Genomic DNA, 18998 nt, shown 5'->3' with positions numbered 1-18998 from the left:
TGAAAGGTGTATTAGTGTCCTGACTGACTATCCTGGTTTGAAAGGTGTATTAGTGTCCTGTCTGACTATCCTGGTTTGAAAGGTGTATTAGTGTCCTGTCTGACTATCCTGGTTTGAAAGGTGTATTAGTGTCTTGTCTGACTATCCTGGTTTCAAAGGTGTATTAGTGTCCTGTCTGACTATCCTGGTTTGAAAGGTGTATTAGTGTCCTGCCTGACTATCCTGGTTTGAAAGGTGTATTAGTGTCCTGCCTGACTATCCTGGTTTGAAAGGTGTGTTAGTGTCATGTCTGACTATCCTGGTTTGAAAGGTGTGTTAGTGTCATGTCTGACTATCCTGGTTTGAAAGGTGTATTAGTGTCCTGTCTGACTATCCTGGTTTGAAAGGTGTATTAGTGTCCTGTCTGACTATCCTGGTTTGAAAGGTGTATTAGTGTCCTGTCTGACTATCCTGGTTTGAAAGGTGTGTTAGTGTCCTGCCTGACTATCCTGGTTTGAAAGGTGTGTTAGTGTCATGTCTGACTATCCTGGTTTAAAAGGTGTATTAGTGTCCTGCCTGACTATCCTGGTTTGAAAGGTGTATTAGTGTCCTGCCTGACTATCCTGGTTTGGAAGGTGTGTTAGTGTCCTGCCTGACTATCCTGGTTTGAAAGGTGTGTTAGTGTCATGTGACTATCCTGGTTTGAAAGGTGTATTAGTGTCATGTGACTATCCTGGTTTGAAAGGTGTGTTAGTGTCATGTGACTATCCTGGTTTGAAAGGTGTGTTAGTGTCATGTGACTATCCTGGTTTGAAAGGTGTGTTAGTGTCATGTGACTATCCTGGTTTGAAAGGTGTGTTAGTGTCATGTGACTATCCTGGTTTGAAAGGTGTGTTAGTGTCCTGCCTGACTATCCTGGTTTGAAAGGTGTGTTAGTGTCCTGCCTGACTATCCTGGTTTGAAAGGTGTGTTAGTGTCCTGCCTGACTATCCTGGTTTGAAAGGTGTGTTAGTGTCATGTCTGACTATCCTGGTTTAAAAGGTGTGTTAGTGTCATGTGACTATCCTGGTTTGAAAGGTGTATTAGTGTCCTGCCTGACTATCCTGGTTTGAAAGGTGTATTAGTGTCCTGTCTGACTATCCTGGTTTGAAAGGTGTATTAGTGTCCTGCCTGACTATCCTGGTTTGAAAGGTGTATTAGTGTCCTGTCTGACTATCCTGGTTTGAAAGGTGTATTAGTGTCTTGTCTGACTATCCTGGTTTCAAAGGTGTATTAGTGTCCTGTCTGACTATCCTGGTTTGAAAGGTGTATTAGTGTCCTGCCTGACTATCCTGGTTTGAAAGGTGTATTAGTGTCCTGCCTGACTATCTTGGTTTGAAAGGTGTGTTAGTGTCATGTCTGACTATCCTGGTTTGAAAGGTGTGTTAGTGTCATGTCTGACTATCCTGGTTTGAAAGGTGTATTAGTGTCCTGTCTGACTATCCTGGTTTGAAAGGTGTATTAGTGTCCTGTCTGACTATCCTGGTTTGAAAGGTGTATTAGTGTCCTGTCTGACTATCCTGGTTTGAAAGGTGTGTTAGTGTCCTGCCTGACTATCCTGGTTTGAAAGGTGTGTTAGTGTCATGTCTGACTATCCTGGTTTAAAAGGTGTGTTAGTGTCATGTGACTATCCTGGTTTGAAAGGTGTATTAGTGTCCTGCCTGACTATCCTGGTTTGAAAGGTGTATTAGTGTCCTGCCTGACTATCCTGGTTTGAAAGGTGTGTTAGTGTCATGTGACTATCCTGGTTTGAAAGGTGTGTTAGTGTCATGTCTGACTATCCTGGTTTGAAAGGTGTGTTAGTGTCCTGCCTGACTATCCTGGTTTGAAAGGTGTGTTAGTGTCATGTGACTATCCTGGTTTGAAAGGTGTATTAGTGTCATGTGACTATCCTGGTTTGAAAGGTGTGTTAGTGTCATGTGACTATCCTGGTTTGAAAGGTGTGTTAGTGTCATGTGACTATCCTGGTTTGAAAGGTGTGTTAGTGTCATGTGACTATCCTGGTTTGAAAGGTGTGTTAGTGTCATGTGACTATCCTGGTTTGAAAGGTGTGTTAGTGTCCTGCCTGACTATCCTGGTTTGAAAGGTGTGTTAGTGTCCTGCCTGACTATCCTGGTTTGAAAGGTGTGTTAGTGTCCTGCCTGACTATCCTGGTTTGAAAGGTGTGTTAGTGTCATGTGACTATCCTGGTTTGAAAGGTGTGTTAGTGTCATGTGACTATCCTGGTTTGAAAGGTGTGTTAGTGTCATGTGACTATCCTGGTTTGAAAGGTGTGTTAGTGTCATGTGACTATCCTGGTTTGGAAGGTGTGTTAGTGTCATGTGACTATCCTGGTTTGAAAGGTGTGTTAGTGTCCTGCCTGACTATCCTGGTTTGAAAGGTGTATTAGTGTCATGTGACTATCCTGGTTTGAAAGGTGTGTTAGTGTCATGTGACTATCCTGGTTTGAAAGGTGTGTTAGTGTCATGTGACTATCCTGGTTTGAAAGGTGTGTTAGTGTCATGTGACTATCCTGGTTTGAAAGGTGTGTTAGTGTCATGTGACTATCCTGGTTTGAAAGGTGTATTAGTGTCATGTGACTATCCTGGTTTGAAAGGTGTGTTAGTGTCATGTGACTATCCTGGTTTGAAAGGTGTGTTAGTGTCATGTGACTATCCTGGTTTGCTGCCAGCCGGACAGAGCGGGAAGTTACTTTGGTCTATTGATTAATACACGAGTGATGTTTACGTTCTCTGTCTTGAAATTCCTTTTTGTAGCCTGTGTTTGTGTAATAGATTGCCTATCCCTCTGTGAGTGAGTGAGTGAGCATATGGAACTATTCTCTGTAAGCCTGCTACTCTGTTACAGTCAATCTGAAGTACAATAATGATATGATCATAGAAATCCCATTAGAAGTGGGCCTATTATATGGATATGATGACCTGCAATAGCCTGAATGGCTTTTGGCCTTAGCGCTCACACACAGCTAGCTTAACAGTGAAGTCTATCTGATACTAGCCTACACACAGCTAGCTTAACAGTGAAGTCTATCTGATACTATCCTACACACAACTAGCTTAACAGTGAAGTCTATCTGATACTAGCCTACACACAGCTAGCTTAACAGTGAAGTCTAGCTGATACTATCCTACACACAGCTAGTCTTACAGTGAAGTCTATCTGATACTATCCTACACACAGCTAGCTTAACAGTGAAGTCTATCTGATACTAGCCTACACACAGCTAGTCTTACAGTGAAGTCTATCTGATACTATCCTACACACAGCTAGCTTAACAGTGAAGTCTATCGGATACTAGCCTACACACAGCTAGCCTAACAGTGAAGTCTATCTGATACTATCCTACACACAGCTAGTCTAACAGTGAAGTCTAGCTGATACTAGCCTACACACAGCTAGCCTAACAGTGAAGTCTATCTGATACTATTCTACACACAGCTAGTCTAACAGTGAAGTCTATCTGATACTATCCTACACACAGCTAGTCTAACAGTGAAGTCTAGCTGATACTAGCCTACACACAGCTAGCCTAACAGTGAAGTCTATCTGATACTATTCTACACACAGCTAGTCTAACAGTGAAGTCTAGCTGATACTAGCCTACACACAGCTAGCCTAACAGTGAAGTCTATCTGATACTATCCTACACACAGCTAGCTTAACAGTGAAGTCTATCTGAAACTATCCTACACACAGCTAGTCTTACAGTGAAGTCTATCTGATACTATCCTACACACAGCTAGTCTTACAGTGAAGTCTATCTGATACTATCCTACACACAGCTAGCCTAACAGTGAAGTCTATCTGATACTAGCCTACACACAGCTAGCTTAACAGTGAAGTCTATCTGATACTAGCCTACACACAGCTAGCTTAACAGTGAAGTCTATCTGATACTAGCCTACACACAGCTAGCCTAACAGTGAAGTCTATCTGATACTAGCCTACACACAGCTAGCTTAACAGTGAAGTCTAGCTGATACTATCCTACACACAGCTAGTCTTACAGTGAAGTCTATCTGATACTATCCTACACACAGCTAGTCTAACAGTGAAGTCTATCTGATACTAGCCTACACACAGCTAGTCTAACAGTGAAGTCTATCTGATACTATTCTACACACAGCTAGCCTAACAGTGAAGTCTATCTGATACTAGCCAACACACAGCTAGTCTTACAGTGAAGTCTATCTGATACTATTCTACACACAGCTAGCCTAACAGTGAAGTCTATCTGATACTATCCTACACACAGCTAGTCTAACAGTGAAGTCTATCTGATACTATCCTACACACAGCTAGTCTAACAGTGAAGTCTATCTGATACTATCCTACACACAGATAGTCTAACAGTGAAGTCTATCTGATACTATTCTACACACAGCTAGCCTAACACTGAAGTCTATCTGATACTAGCCTACACATACTGAGCTGCAGCATCTCAGAGCTGACGAGAGGGAACAGCCTAAGCAGGATTTGAACCAGTAACCCCTACAGTGCCAGGGTAAGCTGTTCACAAGCTGCTGCGCCACAAAGCGCCAGACCCCCTGTCAGAGACGGTAGTACATCACATACTGTAGTTATATGGGGAGGCTACAGTACCTGTAGTGGTACAGTCTCTGGGTGTGTTATTAGGTCGGTTTCACTGTGTCCTATGGGTGATATCTTGGGCCTCCAGGAAATTAGCTTTAAAACTGCAATATTTTCTGTAAGCCTCATGACAAAATGTGTAGAATAGCATTATAAAACTGCAAATGTTTCTCTCTGCACCATGGCAAAATGTGTTGAAATGCAGGAAGGGGAGCGGAGGTTAGTGCCCTGGAGGTCGGTGCTATATGCGGTACACGAGTTTAAAGTTTGGGAAGCAAATTTTAACCTAAAAAATTATTCTTTAATGATAAAGCATTCCATGCATCACATTTGCAGACATTTGTAAAGAAGACTATTATTCATAATGTGATGAGTAGATTAGATAGTCATCATTTAGGCTAATAATATAACTCTTTTCACAAAATAGACCGTTCAGTGGGCTTTAGGCTGTATCAGATACATTTGTTCTTTCTTTGCACGGGAAAAATGTTGCCTTTTTATAAACACATTTCATGCAGTTGTACTAAACGTTATATTACTGGAGACATTAAGGTCATCTTTTTTAATATGACTGACATTACAGGGTAGAAAACTCAGCTGACTGACAAATCAGATCAATAAAAACAACGTTGTCTCATCCATATAATAGGCCTACGAGAAGGGAGACCCAAATAACCTACAATATAACATCTAACCTGGAGGAGGACATTATGTCCAAAAACTGACTTTGATGTGGCACTGACTGACCCAACACTGATAAAGAGTGAATATTCCCACTCACCGGGGATATGGCCGATGCTCTCTGCTGGTGTCAATAAGATAGGCTGTACTGTTTGCTCAATCAAGTTGAGAACTTTCAGAACTGTACAACATGAGTCTTTTCACTGTCTTCTCTTGACAGCAGTAGCCATTTTCTTTCCAAACGGTTTCCCCCTGATTGTATTTTGAGAGATATGAGAACCTCATCATTGCTCACAGCAGCTGCTTGTGGTACATAATGTTGGCCTCTGTTTGAAACTTGCTCGAGAGGGAAAATACTGAACACTTTCATGTCACTCTCACACACATGGTTGGCGCTCAGGGCGTTCTTTATATTCAGACTTCTAAATGCTATTAATAATAGCGTACAGTGGAGTGATTTTGAACCAGCTGCTTATAGTATGTGGTGAAACAACCATGGGAATGGAACCTAAGCTAGAGGCTACTAGCTTTGGGACATAGACTAGCATAACATGGAAAACATGGTAACAGTTTATTGTAGGCACATTCATAAAGACTTTATAACAGCCACATTAGACATTTGCTTTACGAATGCATTGGCCTTACAAAATGGTGCATTTTGATGCCATGCGGTGGAGAGATACACACGCTGGAATTGGGGGTGTGAGCAGGTGGGTCTGAGCAGGTGGGTCTGAGCAGGTGGGTCTGAGCAGGTGGGTCTGAGCAGGTGGGTCTGAGCAGGTGGGTGTGAGCAGGTGGGTCTGAGCAGGTGGGTCTGAGCAGGTGGGTCTGAGCAGGTGGGTCTGAGCAGGTGTGATGCAGTTGATCTTTGTGTGATGTTGTCGTTTGTACTTGTATGTTTTGTATTGTTTAAAATAATACAACTCCATCTTACACAAAATGATGAATGCATTGGCCTATACTACTACAGCTGAATGCATTGGCCTATACTACTACAGCTGAATGCATTGGCCTATACTACTACAGCTGAATGCATTGGCCTATACTACTACAGCTGAAAGCATAGGCCTATACTACTACAGCTGAATGCATTGGCCTATACTACTACAGCTGAATGCATTGGCCTATACTACTACAGCTGAATGCATTGGCCTATACTACTACAGCTGAATGCATTGGCCTATACTACTACAGCTGAAAACATTGGCCTATACTACTACAGCTGAAAGCATAGGCCTAACGACTACTATTGTGTTCCATCCCTGAGGGCTGGTGGCTCAGTGTCTGTTTGTGTCCACAATGGCACCCTATTCCCTATATAGTGCACTACTTTTGACCAGAGCCCCATGGGATCTGGTCATGCACACAATCCTCAGCTGCTTGTTGCTGGAGTAAAACGAGTGCTTTCACAAGCCCATTCATTGCGCAACAATTGCAATCACGTGTTAAAAATACATTTGGTGCACGATTTGAAGAGCTACTATTTTTATTTCTCAACTGGTAACTGAAGTGCGCCTCCCATTCAAGTGCAGGAAACAGGCTGTCAGCGCGTCACCCACCACTGTACAATGTCAGCTGGAGGCACTATGCATTTTGAAAACGTACTTCATTGTTTGAAACAACAATGATTTATTTCATATTATGAAGCACGTCTCACCTTGTTTCAAAGTAGCCTATAGGCAAAATCCTACCATGGAAACATGGAGGCAATTATTTCATGAAGACTTCATAGACGGCTTGTGAATTTGAAGTTCGGGCAAGCTACAATCTATCCTACCATTTCTACTGTTCTGCGTGCCAGTTATGATTTTCATATGCGCATTTCTCAATAATAACGTTTTCCTTTCTCGATGATTGTCGTGTGGTTAATCGTGACTTTTAATGTTTATCATTTTTATTAAGTCAACTAATGAGAGATCACCAGCCTCAGCAGGCCTGGTACTTCTATGAGTGCCCAGGCACACCCGCTCCCCCTCAACATTATCAGGACAGAGAAACTAGACACATGCTCATTGCTCAAATGGAACACTCCAAACCAATAACAATTAAACAATGTATGATGGTTATGAAATAAACCAAAACCTGTTACTGACAAGTATAGCAGGTTGTGAATTCTGGAACAACCTTTTCACTGTGAGAATGGTGAATTATTGTAGTTAATAAATACATGAACATAAATGAATGTAATGAAATGACAGGGATTAAAGGAACATTTACTACTGGTGACATATGTAATGTGGTAATGTATGTAATGTGGAATTGATGATAAATATCTAAGTGCAAACAATTCACACAATGAAACAATGAATGCGCAGGAATTTGCAGGTGTCGGCTGAGCCATTCTGGAGAGAGACTGGCCTATATCTTCACCACACATCCCTCCCCTTCTTCTTGTCTCAACATAAAACGTTACACTCGACACATTATCTTCACACTTATTTTAGATGTGTGTTACTGACAGCCGCGACTCAGTAATCAGCTGGGCCTGTTGCCAAGCGCGCTGCCCAAATTGCGGGCCTACTAGCTTGTGATGTGAAACAATCCACAGCAATTTTTTAAAAGAAGCTAATGATCCTTGATTCCTCTGTGGCTAAGTCACGCTTTCTGGGGATGTATTTTGAGTGATTTGATTTATTTCTGTATAGACAGGAGTAATTATATAATGTTTGCAAATTTCCATTTACTTCCCTATTGGACCCACCACTATGCCATTTCTCTCCTGTTCTATTGGTTTTCATATCAACTTTCTTTCATTGTCCAAAAACCAAAGGCACAATTGTAATCATATTAGCAACCCATAGAATGGTGTTTTCCCAGGTGCTCTGTTTAGAATGGTGTTTTCCCAGGTGCTCTGTTTAGAATGGTGTTTTCCCAGGTGCTCTGTTTAGAATGGTGTTTTCCCAGGTACTCTGTTTAGAATGGTGTTTTCCCAGGTGCTCTGTTTAGAATGGTGTTTTCCCAGGTGCTCTGTTTAGAATGGTGTTTTCCCAGGTGCTCTGTTTAGAATGGTGTTTCCCCAGGTGCTCTGTTTAGAATGGTGTTTCCCCAGGTGCTCTGTTTAGAATGGTGTTTTCCCAGGTACTCTGTTTAGAATGGTGTTTCCCCAGGTGCTCTGTTTAGAATGGTGTTTTCCCAGGTACTCTGTTTAGAATGGTGTTTTCCCAGGTACTCTGTTTAGAATGGTGTTTTCCCAGGTGCTCTGTTTAGAATGGTGTTTTCCCAGGTGCTCTGTTTAGAATGGTGTTTTCCCAGGTACTCTGTTTAGAATGGTGTTTTCCCAGGTGCTCTGTTTAGAATGGTGTTTTCCCAGGTGCTCTGTTTAGAATGGTGTTTTCCCAGGTACTCTGTTTAGAATGGTGTTTTCCCAGGTACTCTGTTTAGAATGGTGTTTTCCCAGGTACTCTGTTTAGAATGGTGTTTTTCCAGGTGCTCCGTTTAGAATGGTGTTTTCCCAGGTGCTCTGTTTAGAATGGTGTTTTCCCAGGTACTCTGTTTAGAATGGTGTTTTCCCAGGTGCTCTGTTTAGAATGGTGTTTTCCCAGGTACTCTGTTTAGAATGGTGTTTTCCCAGGTACTCTGTTTAGAATGGTGTTTTCCCAGGTGCTCTGTTTAGAATGGTGTTTTCCCGCAAATTGCATTTTGTCAAATGTTTGAAAATTACATTTTATTGGCTGCCTCATTACATGAGTTGCATGTTCTAGTAATAAGATGGATGAATTACCATTACCATAATTACCATAATTCACCGTGGGTGAACCCCCAGTGTCATTGTGAGCACCGTGGGTGAACGCCCAGTGTCATTGTGAGCACCGTGGGTGAACGCCCAGTGTCATTGTGAGCACCGTGGGTGAACGCCCAGTGTCATTGTGAGCACCCCGGGTGAACGCCCAGTGTCATTGTGAGCACCGTGGGTGAACGCCCAGTGGGTTATACACCCAATGCATATGGGTCCAGTAAATCAAAATCTTCCCTGTTACGTTGTCTGTCGCCACATTTTACACACACACACACACACACACACCTACCCACCCACCCACCCTAGTGTTGTTTTCTACAGTTTTTGTCCCTGGTCTAAAGTAGTGTACTATAAAGGGTATAGGATGCCATTTGGGACACAGACTGCCATAATGTGTGTGAAAGGAGAGGGTTTAGTTCATGTAAAGCCTATCTGTAGTGGTACACTGATATGCTGGCATGATTGAGTTAGTCATGGGAAGAATCACTGACATTTGGGATGCCTGTGAGCACGCCCACCCACCCCCACACACAGCAGGGCTCTACAGTACAAGCATTTTACTCACATCTGCGCCTATCCATTTTACTGTGTGACCTGAAATATATATTTAAGAGGACCAGTGCGCCTAGAAAATGTAAGATTCTAGCTTTAATGTCTCAAATATTTTTCATTGTGCGCCTACATTTATTTGTGTGCGCCTACATTTTTCAACTTAGGTGCTCACGTACTGCGTGTGAAGAAGGGCAGCCTAGAGCCCTGGTCAGGGTTAACTAGGTGACTCTCCAAGATGGAGCCAGACAGATCCTCCATTATTCAACCACCATTTAACATCTTCACATCCAACAGAGGGTCAATCCAACTACTGTCAATGGTACATACCTACATCAATGACATGTTAAAGGCACTCGGGTAGTAAACGTGAGGGGACCTACCTGACTGGGTTGTTCTGTAGGTGACAGCTGTGTATGGTCTGTGTGTATCTTGTGTGTGTGTCTGTGCATGCTTGTGTGTGTGTCTGTGCATGCTTGTGTGTGTCTGCGTATAGTGTTTTCTTTGTGTGTGTGTATTTGCGTGGTGTGTCTGTATTTGCTTGGTGTGTCTGTATTTGCTTGGTGTGTAATTGTGTGTGTGTCTGTGTTTGCGTGGTGTGTGTGTGTGTTTGTGTGTCTGTATTTGCGTGGTGTTTGTCTGTGTGTGTGTTTGTGTGTGTCTGTATTTGATTGGTGTTTGTCTGTCTGTGTGGTGTGTGTTTGTCTCTGTGTGTGTGTGTGTGTGTGTGGGCTAGTATTGTGAACTCAGTCTTCCTGTCTCTATTATATGAATATTAACCTGATGAAATGTGTTCAGTCTTCAGCCAACATCTCTTCTCATGTTACATATAACAGACCTCATTCATACTCCTTCCATTCACTGCATTGTCCCTGATGCCTGGGGCTTGTCGTGTTGCCAACTCTGACTGGTCTGACAGTGCAGTCAGCTATGTGTGAGGCAGGTTTATGTTCGACCACCTAAACACTGGCTTTGTGAGGGAATATAGGCTGCTATAGGCTGCATACCAAATGGCCTTTGAAGGCTCTTGTCAAAAGGCAGACAGGCAGGCAGAGGCGAGGTGAGAGGTGCTTGGACAGACGTGATGAGCTGAGCGGTTGTTTCTGTTGTATCAGGTTCATGTAGATCGATGACACACACACACACACACACCAACGTTACTTTGTACAGGTACAGAACAGAGTGGTCTCTCAGTCATGCACACCTCATCTCTCCTCGTGTGTGTGTGTGTGTGTGTGTGTGTGTGTGTGTGTGTGTGTGTGTGTGTGTGAGAGTAGAGCAGGGCTAGTCTGTGCGTGACGGTGACTGCTTTTAATTCCAGCTGTAATGTTCAGCCGTTGCAGCAATACCTCAACTAGGACTGCTCCTCTCTCCTTCCCTCTCTCTTCTTTTTTCTCTCTCTCTTACACACACATTATCTCTTCTCCTTTACTTCCTCTTTCTCCTCAACCACTCTCTCTCTCTCTCTCCTCCCTCTCTCTCTCCCCCTCTCTCTCTCTCCTCTCTCTCTTTCTCTCTCTCTCTCTCTCTCCTCCCTCCCTCCCTCTCTCTCTCCCTCTCTCTCTCTCCTCAACCACTCTCTCTCTCCTCTCTCTCTCCCTCTCTCTCTCTCTCTCTCTCTCTTTCTCTCCTCTCTCTCTCTCTCTCCTCTCTCTCTCTCTCTCTCTCTCCCCTCCCTCTCTCTCTCCCTCTCTCTCTCCTCAACCACTCTCTCTCTCTCTGGTCTTTATCTTTCTCCCTCTACTCTCCTTCTATTCTTTCTCTCACACATACATTCTCCCTCCTCCCTCTCTCTCCTCCCTCTCTTCAGCCTCTCTCTACTCCCTCTCTTTCCCTCCTCTCTCTACAACCTCGTTCTCTCCCTCTCTCCTCCCTCTCTTCAGCCTCTCTCTCCTCCCTCTCTCTACAACCTCTCTACAACCTCTCTCTCCCTCCTTTATCCTCCCTCTCTTTCCCTCCTCTCCTCCTTATCTCTACAACCTCTCTCTTTCCCTCCTCTCTCTACAACTCCTCTCATTCCTCTCTCCTCCCTCTCTCTACAACCTCTCTCCCTCCTCTCTCTACAACCTCTCTCCCTCCTCTCTCTACAACCTTTCTCTCTCCCTCCTCTCTCCTCCCTCCTCTCTCCTCCCTCTCTCTCTCCTTCCTCTCTTCTCCCTCTCTCTACAACCTCTCCTCCTCCTCTCTCTCTACAACCTCTCTCCCTCCTCTCTCCTCCCTCTCTCTACAACCTCTCTCCCTCCTCTCTCTACTACCTCTCTCCCTCCTCTCTCTACTACCTCTCTCCCTCCTCTCTCTACAACCTCTCTCCCTCCTCTCTCTACTACCTCTCTCCCTCCTCTCTCTACTACCTCGCTCATCCCTCTCTCTACAACCTCTCTCCCTCCTCTCTCTACAACCTCTCTCCCTCCTCTCTCTACAACCTCTCTCCCTCCTCTCTCTACAACCTCTCTCCTCCCTCTCTCTACAACCTCTCTCCCTCCTCTCTCTACAACCTCTCTCCTCCCTCTCTCTACAACCTCTCTCCCTCCTCTCTCTACTACCTCTCTCTTCAGCCTCTATTCAGCCAAGCAGCAGCTGACTAGACTGTGTAGACCTGGAAACATGGCCCTGTTCTAAGATAACTCATCATTACCTAACCACTAGCCTGAATTAAACATGGAGACTTAGGATGCGTCTCACATGGCACCCTATTCCCTGATCCCAGATCTGTTTGACTACAGTGCAGTTCACCAGACAGTCTCAGTAGGTATATTTACCTACCAGGAGGAGTGGACTGTGTATGTAGCCTGATCCCAGATCTGTTTGACTACAGTGCAGTTCACCAGACAGTCTCAGTAGGTATATTTACCTACCAGGAGGAGTGGACTGTGTATGTAGCCTGATCCCAGATCTGTTTGCCTACAGTGCAGTTCACCAGACAGTCTCAGTAGGTATATTTACCTACCAGGAGGAGTGGACTGTGTATGTAGCCTGGTCCCAGATGTGTTTGTGCTGTCCTTTCAGCTCTACTGGTCATTGCTCCCGAGTGGTGCAGTGGTCTAAGGCACTGCATCTCAGTGCTAGAGGCATCACTACAGATCCTGGTTCGATTCCAGGCTGTATCACAACCGGCCGTGATTGGTCCCATAGGGTCCAGTCCCATAGCGTGGCGCACAATTGGCCCAGCGTAGTCCGGTTTAAGGTTTGGCCGGGGTAGGCCGTCTTTGTAAATAATAATTTGTTCTTAACTGACTTGCCTAGTTAAATAAAGGTTAAATTAAAAACATTTAAAAAATTGTCTCAGCCAATTGGTAATATGGCACAATCAGATGTGGGACCAGGCTGCTGTTGTCTTGCATTCTGTTGGATTGACTGAATTGTCTGTCTGTGTGTCTGTCTCCCCTCTCCCAGGCCTATGGTTCAGGCTGTGATATAGTGATCTTGGCCAGTGATTTTGAGTGTGTTCAGATCATCCCTGGGGCTCAAAATGGCAACATCCAGGTGGGCTGTGTCGAGTGCTCCCACCAACTGGGCAGGGTAAGACACGCAGTAACGTAGTTACAATAATGTTGTGATGACAAATGCAGTTCTGTTCTCTTCTCCTTGCTCTCTTCTGTCCCCTCCTCTCTCCTGTCCCCTCCTCTCTCCTGTAGGAGTTCTGTCCCCTCCTCTCTCCTCCCTCCTCCCTCCTCTCTCCTCCCTCCTCCTCTCCTCCTCTCCTCCTCTCCTCCTCTCCTCCCTCCTCCCTCCTCCCTCCTCCCTCCTCCCTCCTCCCTCCTCCTCTCCTTCTCTCCTCCCTCCTCTCTCCTCTCTCCTCCCTCCTCTCTCCTCCCTCCTCCTCTCCTCCCTCCTCCTCTCGTCCCCCCTCCCTCCTCCTCTCCTCCTCTCCTCCCTCCTCCTCTCCTCCTCTCCTCCTCTCCTCCTCTCCTCCCTCCTCCCTCCTCCTCTCCTCCCTCCTCCTCTCCTCCTCCCTCCCCTCCTCTCTCCTCCCTCCTCCTCTCCCTCCTCCTCTCTCCTCCCTCCTCCTCTCGTCTCTCCTCCCTCCTCCTCTCCTCCTCTCCTCCTCTCCTCCCTCCTCCCGCCTCTCTCCTCCCTCCTCCCTCCTCCCCTCCTCCCCCCTCCTCTCTCCTCCCTCCTCTCCTCCTCTCTCCTCCCTCCTCTCCTCCTCCCTCCTCTCCTCCTCTCCTCCATCCTCTCCTCCTCCCTCCTCCTCCCTCCTCCCTCCTCCTCTCCTCCTCTCCTCCCTCCTCCTCTCCTCCCTCCTCTCTCCTCCCTCCTCTCTCCTCCCTCCTCTCCTCTCCCTCCTCTCCTTTGACTGCACCATTAACCCTGGTGTGTAAACCGACTGATTAATGTTGGTATATTGAACATTACTCTGTTTAGATTGCTGCGTCCTATGGGAACACAGTGTGTATCTTTGAACCATTCGCTACCAACCCAAACAAACGCCACAAGGTAAGCAGAGAGACACTGACATTTTATGCTGAATAAACTGCCTTGTGTGTGTGAGAGAGAGAGCATGCCTAGCGTGTGTGTGTGAGAGAGAGCATGCCTAGTGTGTGTGTGAGAGAGAGAGAGCATGCCTAGTGTGTGTGTGTGAGAGAGAGAGAGAGCATGCCTAGTGTGTGTGTGTGTGTGAGAGAGAGAGAGAGCATGCCTAGTGTGTGTGTGAGAGAGAGAGAGAGCATGCCTAGTGTGTGTGTGTGTGAGAGAGAGCATGCCTAGTGTGTGTGTGTGAGAGAGAGCATGCCTAGTGTGTGTGTGTGTGTGTATGTGAGAGAGAGCGCATGCCTAGTGTGTGTGTGTGTGAGAGAGAGAGCATGCCTAGTGTGTGTGTGTGAGAGAGAGCATGCCTTGTGTGTGTGTGTGAGGGAGAGCATGCCTAGTGTGTGTGTGCGCGTGTGAGAGAAAGCATGCCTAGTGTGTGTGTGTGTGTGTATTGCTGCATTGAAAGTTCCACTGTGTTTAAACTGCTTCATTACTGTTCTGCTGTGTGATTTTATCAACCCTGAATATTCTGTTCAAGGTGTGAGTTGTGTGTGGCTGTAAATGCCAGTATTAACAGTGTCTGGTGCCTGAGCATGTAGCTTATTATAGTTGCCTGTCTGAGCATGTGTTGAATAACTATCTCTCTCTCGCCTCTCTCTCGCCTCTCTCCCTCTCGCCCCTCTCTCTCTCTCTCTCTCTCTCTCTCTCTCGCCTCTCTCTCTCTCTCTCTCTCTCTCGCCTCTCTCTCTCTCTCGCCTCTCTCTCTCTCTCGCCTCTCTCTCTCTCTCGCCTCTCTCTCTCTCGCCTCTCTCTCTCTCTCTCGCCTCTCTCTCGCCTCTCTCTCTCTCGCCTCTCTCTCTCGCCTCTCTCTCTCGCCTCTCTCTCTCGCCTCTCTCTCTCGCCTCTCTCTCTCGCCTCTCTCTCTCGCCTCTCTCGCCTCTCTCTCTCGCCTCTCTCCCTCTCGCCCCTCTCTCTCTCGTCTCTCTCTCTCGCCTCTCTCTCTCGCCTCTCTCTCGCCTCTCTCTCTCTCTCGCCCCTCTCTCTCTCTCGCCTCTCTCTCTCTCTCTCTCGCCTCTCTCTCTCTCTCTCTCGCCTCTCTCTCTCTCTCTCGTCTCTCTCTCTCTCGCCTCTCTCTCTCTCTCTCTCTCTCTCTCTCTCTCTCGCCTCTCTCTCTCTCGTCTCTCTCTCGCCTCTCGCTCTCTCTCTCGCCTCTCGCTCTCTCTCTCGCCTCTCTCTCTCGCCTCTCTCTCTCGCCTCTCTCTCTCTCGCCTCTCTCGCCTCTCTCTCTCTCTCTCGTCTCTCTCTCTCGCCTCTCTCGCCTCTCTCTCTCTCTCTCTCGCCTCTCTCTCTCTCTCGTCTCTCTCTCTCTCGCCTCTCTCTCTCTCTCGTCTCTCTCTCTCTCGTCTCTCTCTCGCCTCTCTCTCTCTCTCTCGCCTCTCTCTCTCTCTCTCGCCTCTCTCTCTCTCGCCTCTCTCTCTCTCTCTCGCCTCTCTCTCTCTCTCTCTCGCCTCTCTCTCTCGCCTCTCTCTCTCTCTCGCCTCTCTCGCCTCTCTCTCGCCTCTCTCTCTCGCCTCTCTCTCTCGCCTCTCTCTCTCGCCTCTCTCTCTCGCCTCTCTCTCTCGCCTCTCTCTCGCCTCTCTCTCTCGCCTCTCTCTCTCGCCTCTCTCTCTCACCTCTCTCTCTCGCCTCTCTCTCTCGCCTCTCTCTCTCGCCTCTCTCTCTCGCCTCTCTCTCTCGCCTCTCTCTCTCGCCTCTCTCTCTCTCTCGCCTCTCTCTCTCTCTCTCTCGCCCCTCTCGCCTCTCTCGCCGCTCTCACTCTCTTGCCACTCTCACTCTCTTGCCCCTCTCTCTCTCTGGCCCCTCTCTCTCTTTCTCTCTCTCTCGCCCCTCTCTCTCTCTCTCTCCCCCTCTCTCTCTCTCGCCGCTCTCACTCTCTTCTTCCCATCTCTCCCCTCATTCTCTCTTTCCACTGAATATTGTCTCCTCCTGTGTCCCTCTCCCTACACCTCTCTATTCCCCCTCTCCTTCTGTCTGTGCCATTAACAGCAGCTTAACTACCAGTGGAGAAAGACAGGACAGTTCTTCCTAAATGCTATCACCTATAACCTGGCCTGGGACCCACAAGGTAACGCCTCCTGACTAACTGCTCTGTGTGTACAGTAACTATCTGTTTGTAACTGTCACATGCGGCGAATACAACAGGTATAGTAGACCTCACCGTGACATTCTTACTTACAAGCCCTTAACCAACAATGCAGTTTATAGAATACAACAGGTGTAGTAGACCTCACCGTGACATTCTTACTTACAAGCCCTTAACCAACAATGCAGTTTAAAGAAAAATAAGAGTAAAGAAAATATTTACTAAATAAAGTCCCAATAAATAAATAATAATAATAATGAGGAGGCCATATAAAGGGGGTACCGGTACCAAGTCAATGTGCGGGGAACAGGTAACCATGTAGCTGTTTAACCATGTGTATGTGTCCTGTAGGGAACCGTATTCTGGCAGCTACAGAGCACCTGCAGCTGTGGGCCCCTCCGTCAGCAGACACACTGATAGAGGAGGAGGATGGACCCGTGACCGATGACAAACCTCACCCTGCCCTCAACGACTGGAAATGTGTTTGGCAGTGCAAGTGAGTGACAGGAGCTGTGTGTGGTGCTTTTCAAGTGTTTAGTAAACATCAGGCCTGTAGACCGTTAGACCTCTTTAAAGGTAGTCAGCAACATGACGTAGTTGACATATCAGGCCTGTAGACATATCAGGCCTGTAGACCGTTAGACCTCTTTAAAGGTAGTCAGCAACATGACGTAGTTGACATATCAGGCCTGTAGACATATCAGGCCTGTAGACCGTTAGACCTCTTTAAAGGTAGTCAGCAACATGACGTAGTTGACATATCAGGCCTGTAGACCGTTAGAGCTCTTTAAAGGTAGTCAGCAACATGACGTAGTTGACATATCAGGCCTGTAGACCGTTAGACCTCTTTAAAGGTAGTCAGCAACATGACGTAGTTGACATATCAGGCCTGTAGACCGTTAGACCTCTTTAAAGGTAGTCAGCAACATGACGTAGTGGACATATCAGGCCTGTAGACCGTTAGACCTCTTTAAAGGTAGTCAGCAACATGACGTAGTTGACATATCAGGCCTGTAGACCGTTAGACCTCTTTAAAGGTAGTCAGCAACATGACGTAGTTGACATATCAGGCCTGTAGACATATCAGGCCTGTAGACCGTTAGACCTCTTTAAAGGTAGTCAGCAACATGACGTAGTTGACATATCAGGCCTGTAGACATATCAGGCCTGTAGACCGTTAGAGCTCTTTAAAGGTAGTCAGCAACATGACGTAGTTGACATATCAGGCCTGTAGACCGTTAGAGCTCTTTAAAGGTAGTCAGCAACATGACGTAGTGGACATATCAGGCCTGTAGACCGTTAGAGCTCTTTAAAGGTAGTCAGCAACATGACGTAGTTGACATATCAGGCCTGTAGACATATCAGGCCTGTAGACCGTTAGACCTCTTTAAAGGTAGTCAGCAACATGACGTAGTTGACATATCAGGCCTGTAGACATATCAGGCCTGTAGACCGTTAGACCTCTTTAAAGGTAGTCAGCAACATGACGTAGTTGACATATCAGGCCTGTAGGCATATCAGGCCTGTAGACCGTTAGACCTCTTTAAAGGTAGTCAGCAACATGACGTAGTTGACATATCAGGCCTGTAGACCGTTAGACCTCTTTAAAGGTAGTCAGCAACATGACGTAGTGGACATATCAGGCCTGTAGACCGTTAGACCTCTTTAAAGGTAGTCAGCAACATGACGTAGTTGACATATCAGGCCTGTAGACCGTTAGACCTCTTTAAAGGTAGTCAGCAACATGACGTAGTTGACATATCAGGCCTGTAGACCGTTAGACCTCTTTAAAGGTAGTCAGCAACATGACGTAGTTGACATATCAGGCCTGTAGACCGTTAGACCTCTTTAAAGGTAGTCAGCAACATGACGTAGTTGACATATCAGGCCTGTAGACATATCAGGCCTGTAGACCGTTAGACCTCTTTAAAGGTAGTCAGCAACATGACGTAGTTGACATATCAGGCCTGTAGACATATCAGGCCTGTAGACCGTTAGACCTCTTTAAAGGTAGTCAGCAACATGACGTAGTTGACATATCAGGCCTGTAGACATATCAGGCCTGTAGACCGTTAGACCTCTTTAAAGGTAGTCAGCAACATGACGTAGTTGATATATCAGGCCTGTAGACATATCAGGCCTGTAGACCGTTAGACCTCTTTAAAGGTAGTCAGCAACATGACGTAGTTGACATATCAGGCCTGTAGACATATCAGGCCTGTAGACCGTTAGACCTCTTTAAAGGTAGTCAGCAACATGACGTAGTTGACATATCAGGCCTGTAGACCGTTAGACCTCTTTAAAGGTAGTCAGCAACACGAGTTAGATGTAGAAAGTAAACAGTATAGTGGGTAAATGCAGAAATCCCTCCGCCATTTCCTGGTCGCTAAAATTCTAATAGTTTGCCTAAATTCAGTTTGTGACAAAACAAGCAAGTATAGTGTAGAGTCATTGTACCATCTAAACAGCTGTAAAATATATTTTACATAACCAAAGAGCTGTTTGAAGCTGGTGTACAGAACCAAAAGTAAAATACGCAAAAACAAAAGTTAAGCACAGGAAGCATATAGAACAGATCTACCGTTTTTTAGACTTGCTTTCAATGAGAATGACATATCTTTAACTCATATTTCTATGTTAATTTAGTGGACTTATCCAAAAAGTGCCATATTGCAGCTTTACAGGTAGACTCAGTGAAATGATGTGGATGCAGAACGTAAACGGCATAATGGGTACATTTCTGCAGTGACTGCGCCTGGCAACGTCATTTAACTGAGTACCTTTAAAACAGGGAGGTGTTTGACACATAAA

General features: G+C 46.0%; 1 protein-coding gene across 6 annotated transcripts in view; it reads left to right on the top strand.

Moving 5' to 3' along the window:
• Positions 1-18998, top strand: part of LOC110515873 (dmX-like protein 2) — a 108032-nt gene that overhangs the window by 3202 nt on the left and 85832 nt on the right. For 5 of the 6 annotated variants that reach the window (XM_090222734.1, XM_090222731.1, XM_090222733.1 and 2 more), the window contains exons 2-5: positions 12968-13093; positions 13940-14011; positions 16091-16169; positions 16539-16683. In XM_090222734.1, the coding sequence (XP_090078860.1) occupies positions 12968-13093; positions 13940-14011; positions 16091-16169; positions 16539-16683 (422 nt within the window). The remainder of the gene's footprint in view (positions 1-12967; positions 13094-13939; positions 14012-16090; positions 16170-16538; positions 16684-18998) is intronic. The other variant, XM_090222732.1, reaches the window with a different exon arrangement.

Source organism: Oncorhynchus mykiss, chromosome 26, assembly GCF_057628025.1.
Source record: "Oncorhynchus mykiss isolate SJ-2025 chromosome 26, ASM5762802v1, whole genome shotgun sequence".
NCBI classification, from domain to species: domain Eukaryota; kingdom Metazoa; phylum Chordata; class Actinopteri; order Salmoniformes; family Salmonidae; genus Oncorhynchus; species Oncorhynchus mykiss.
The sequence above is the reverse complement of the archived record's forward strand: the minus strand, read 5'-3'. Positions and strand labels throughout refer to the sequence as shown.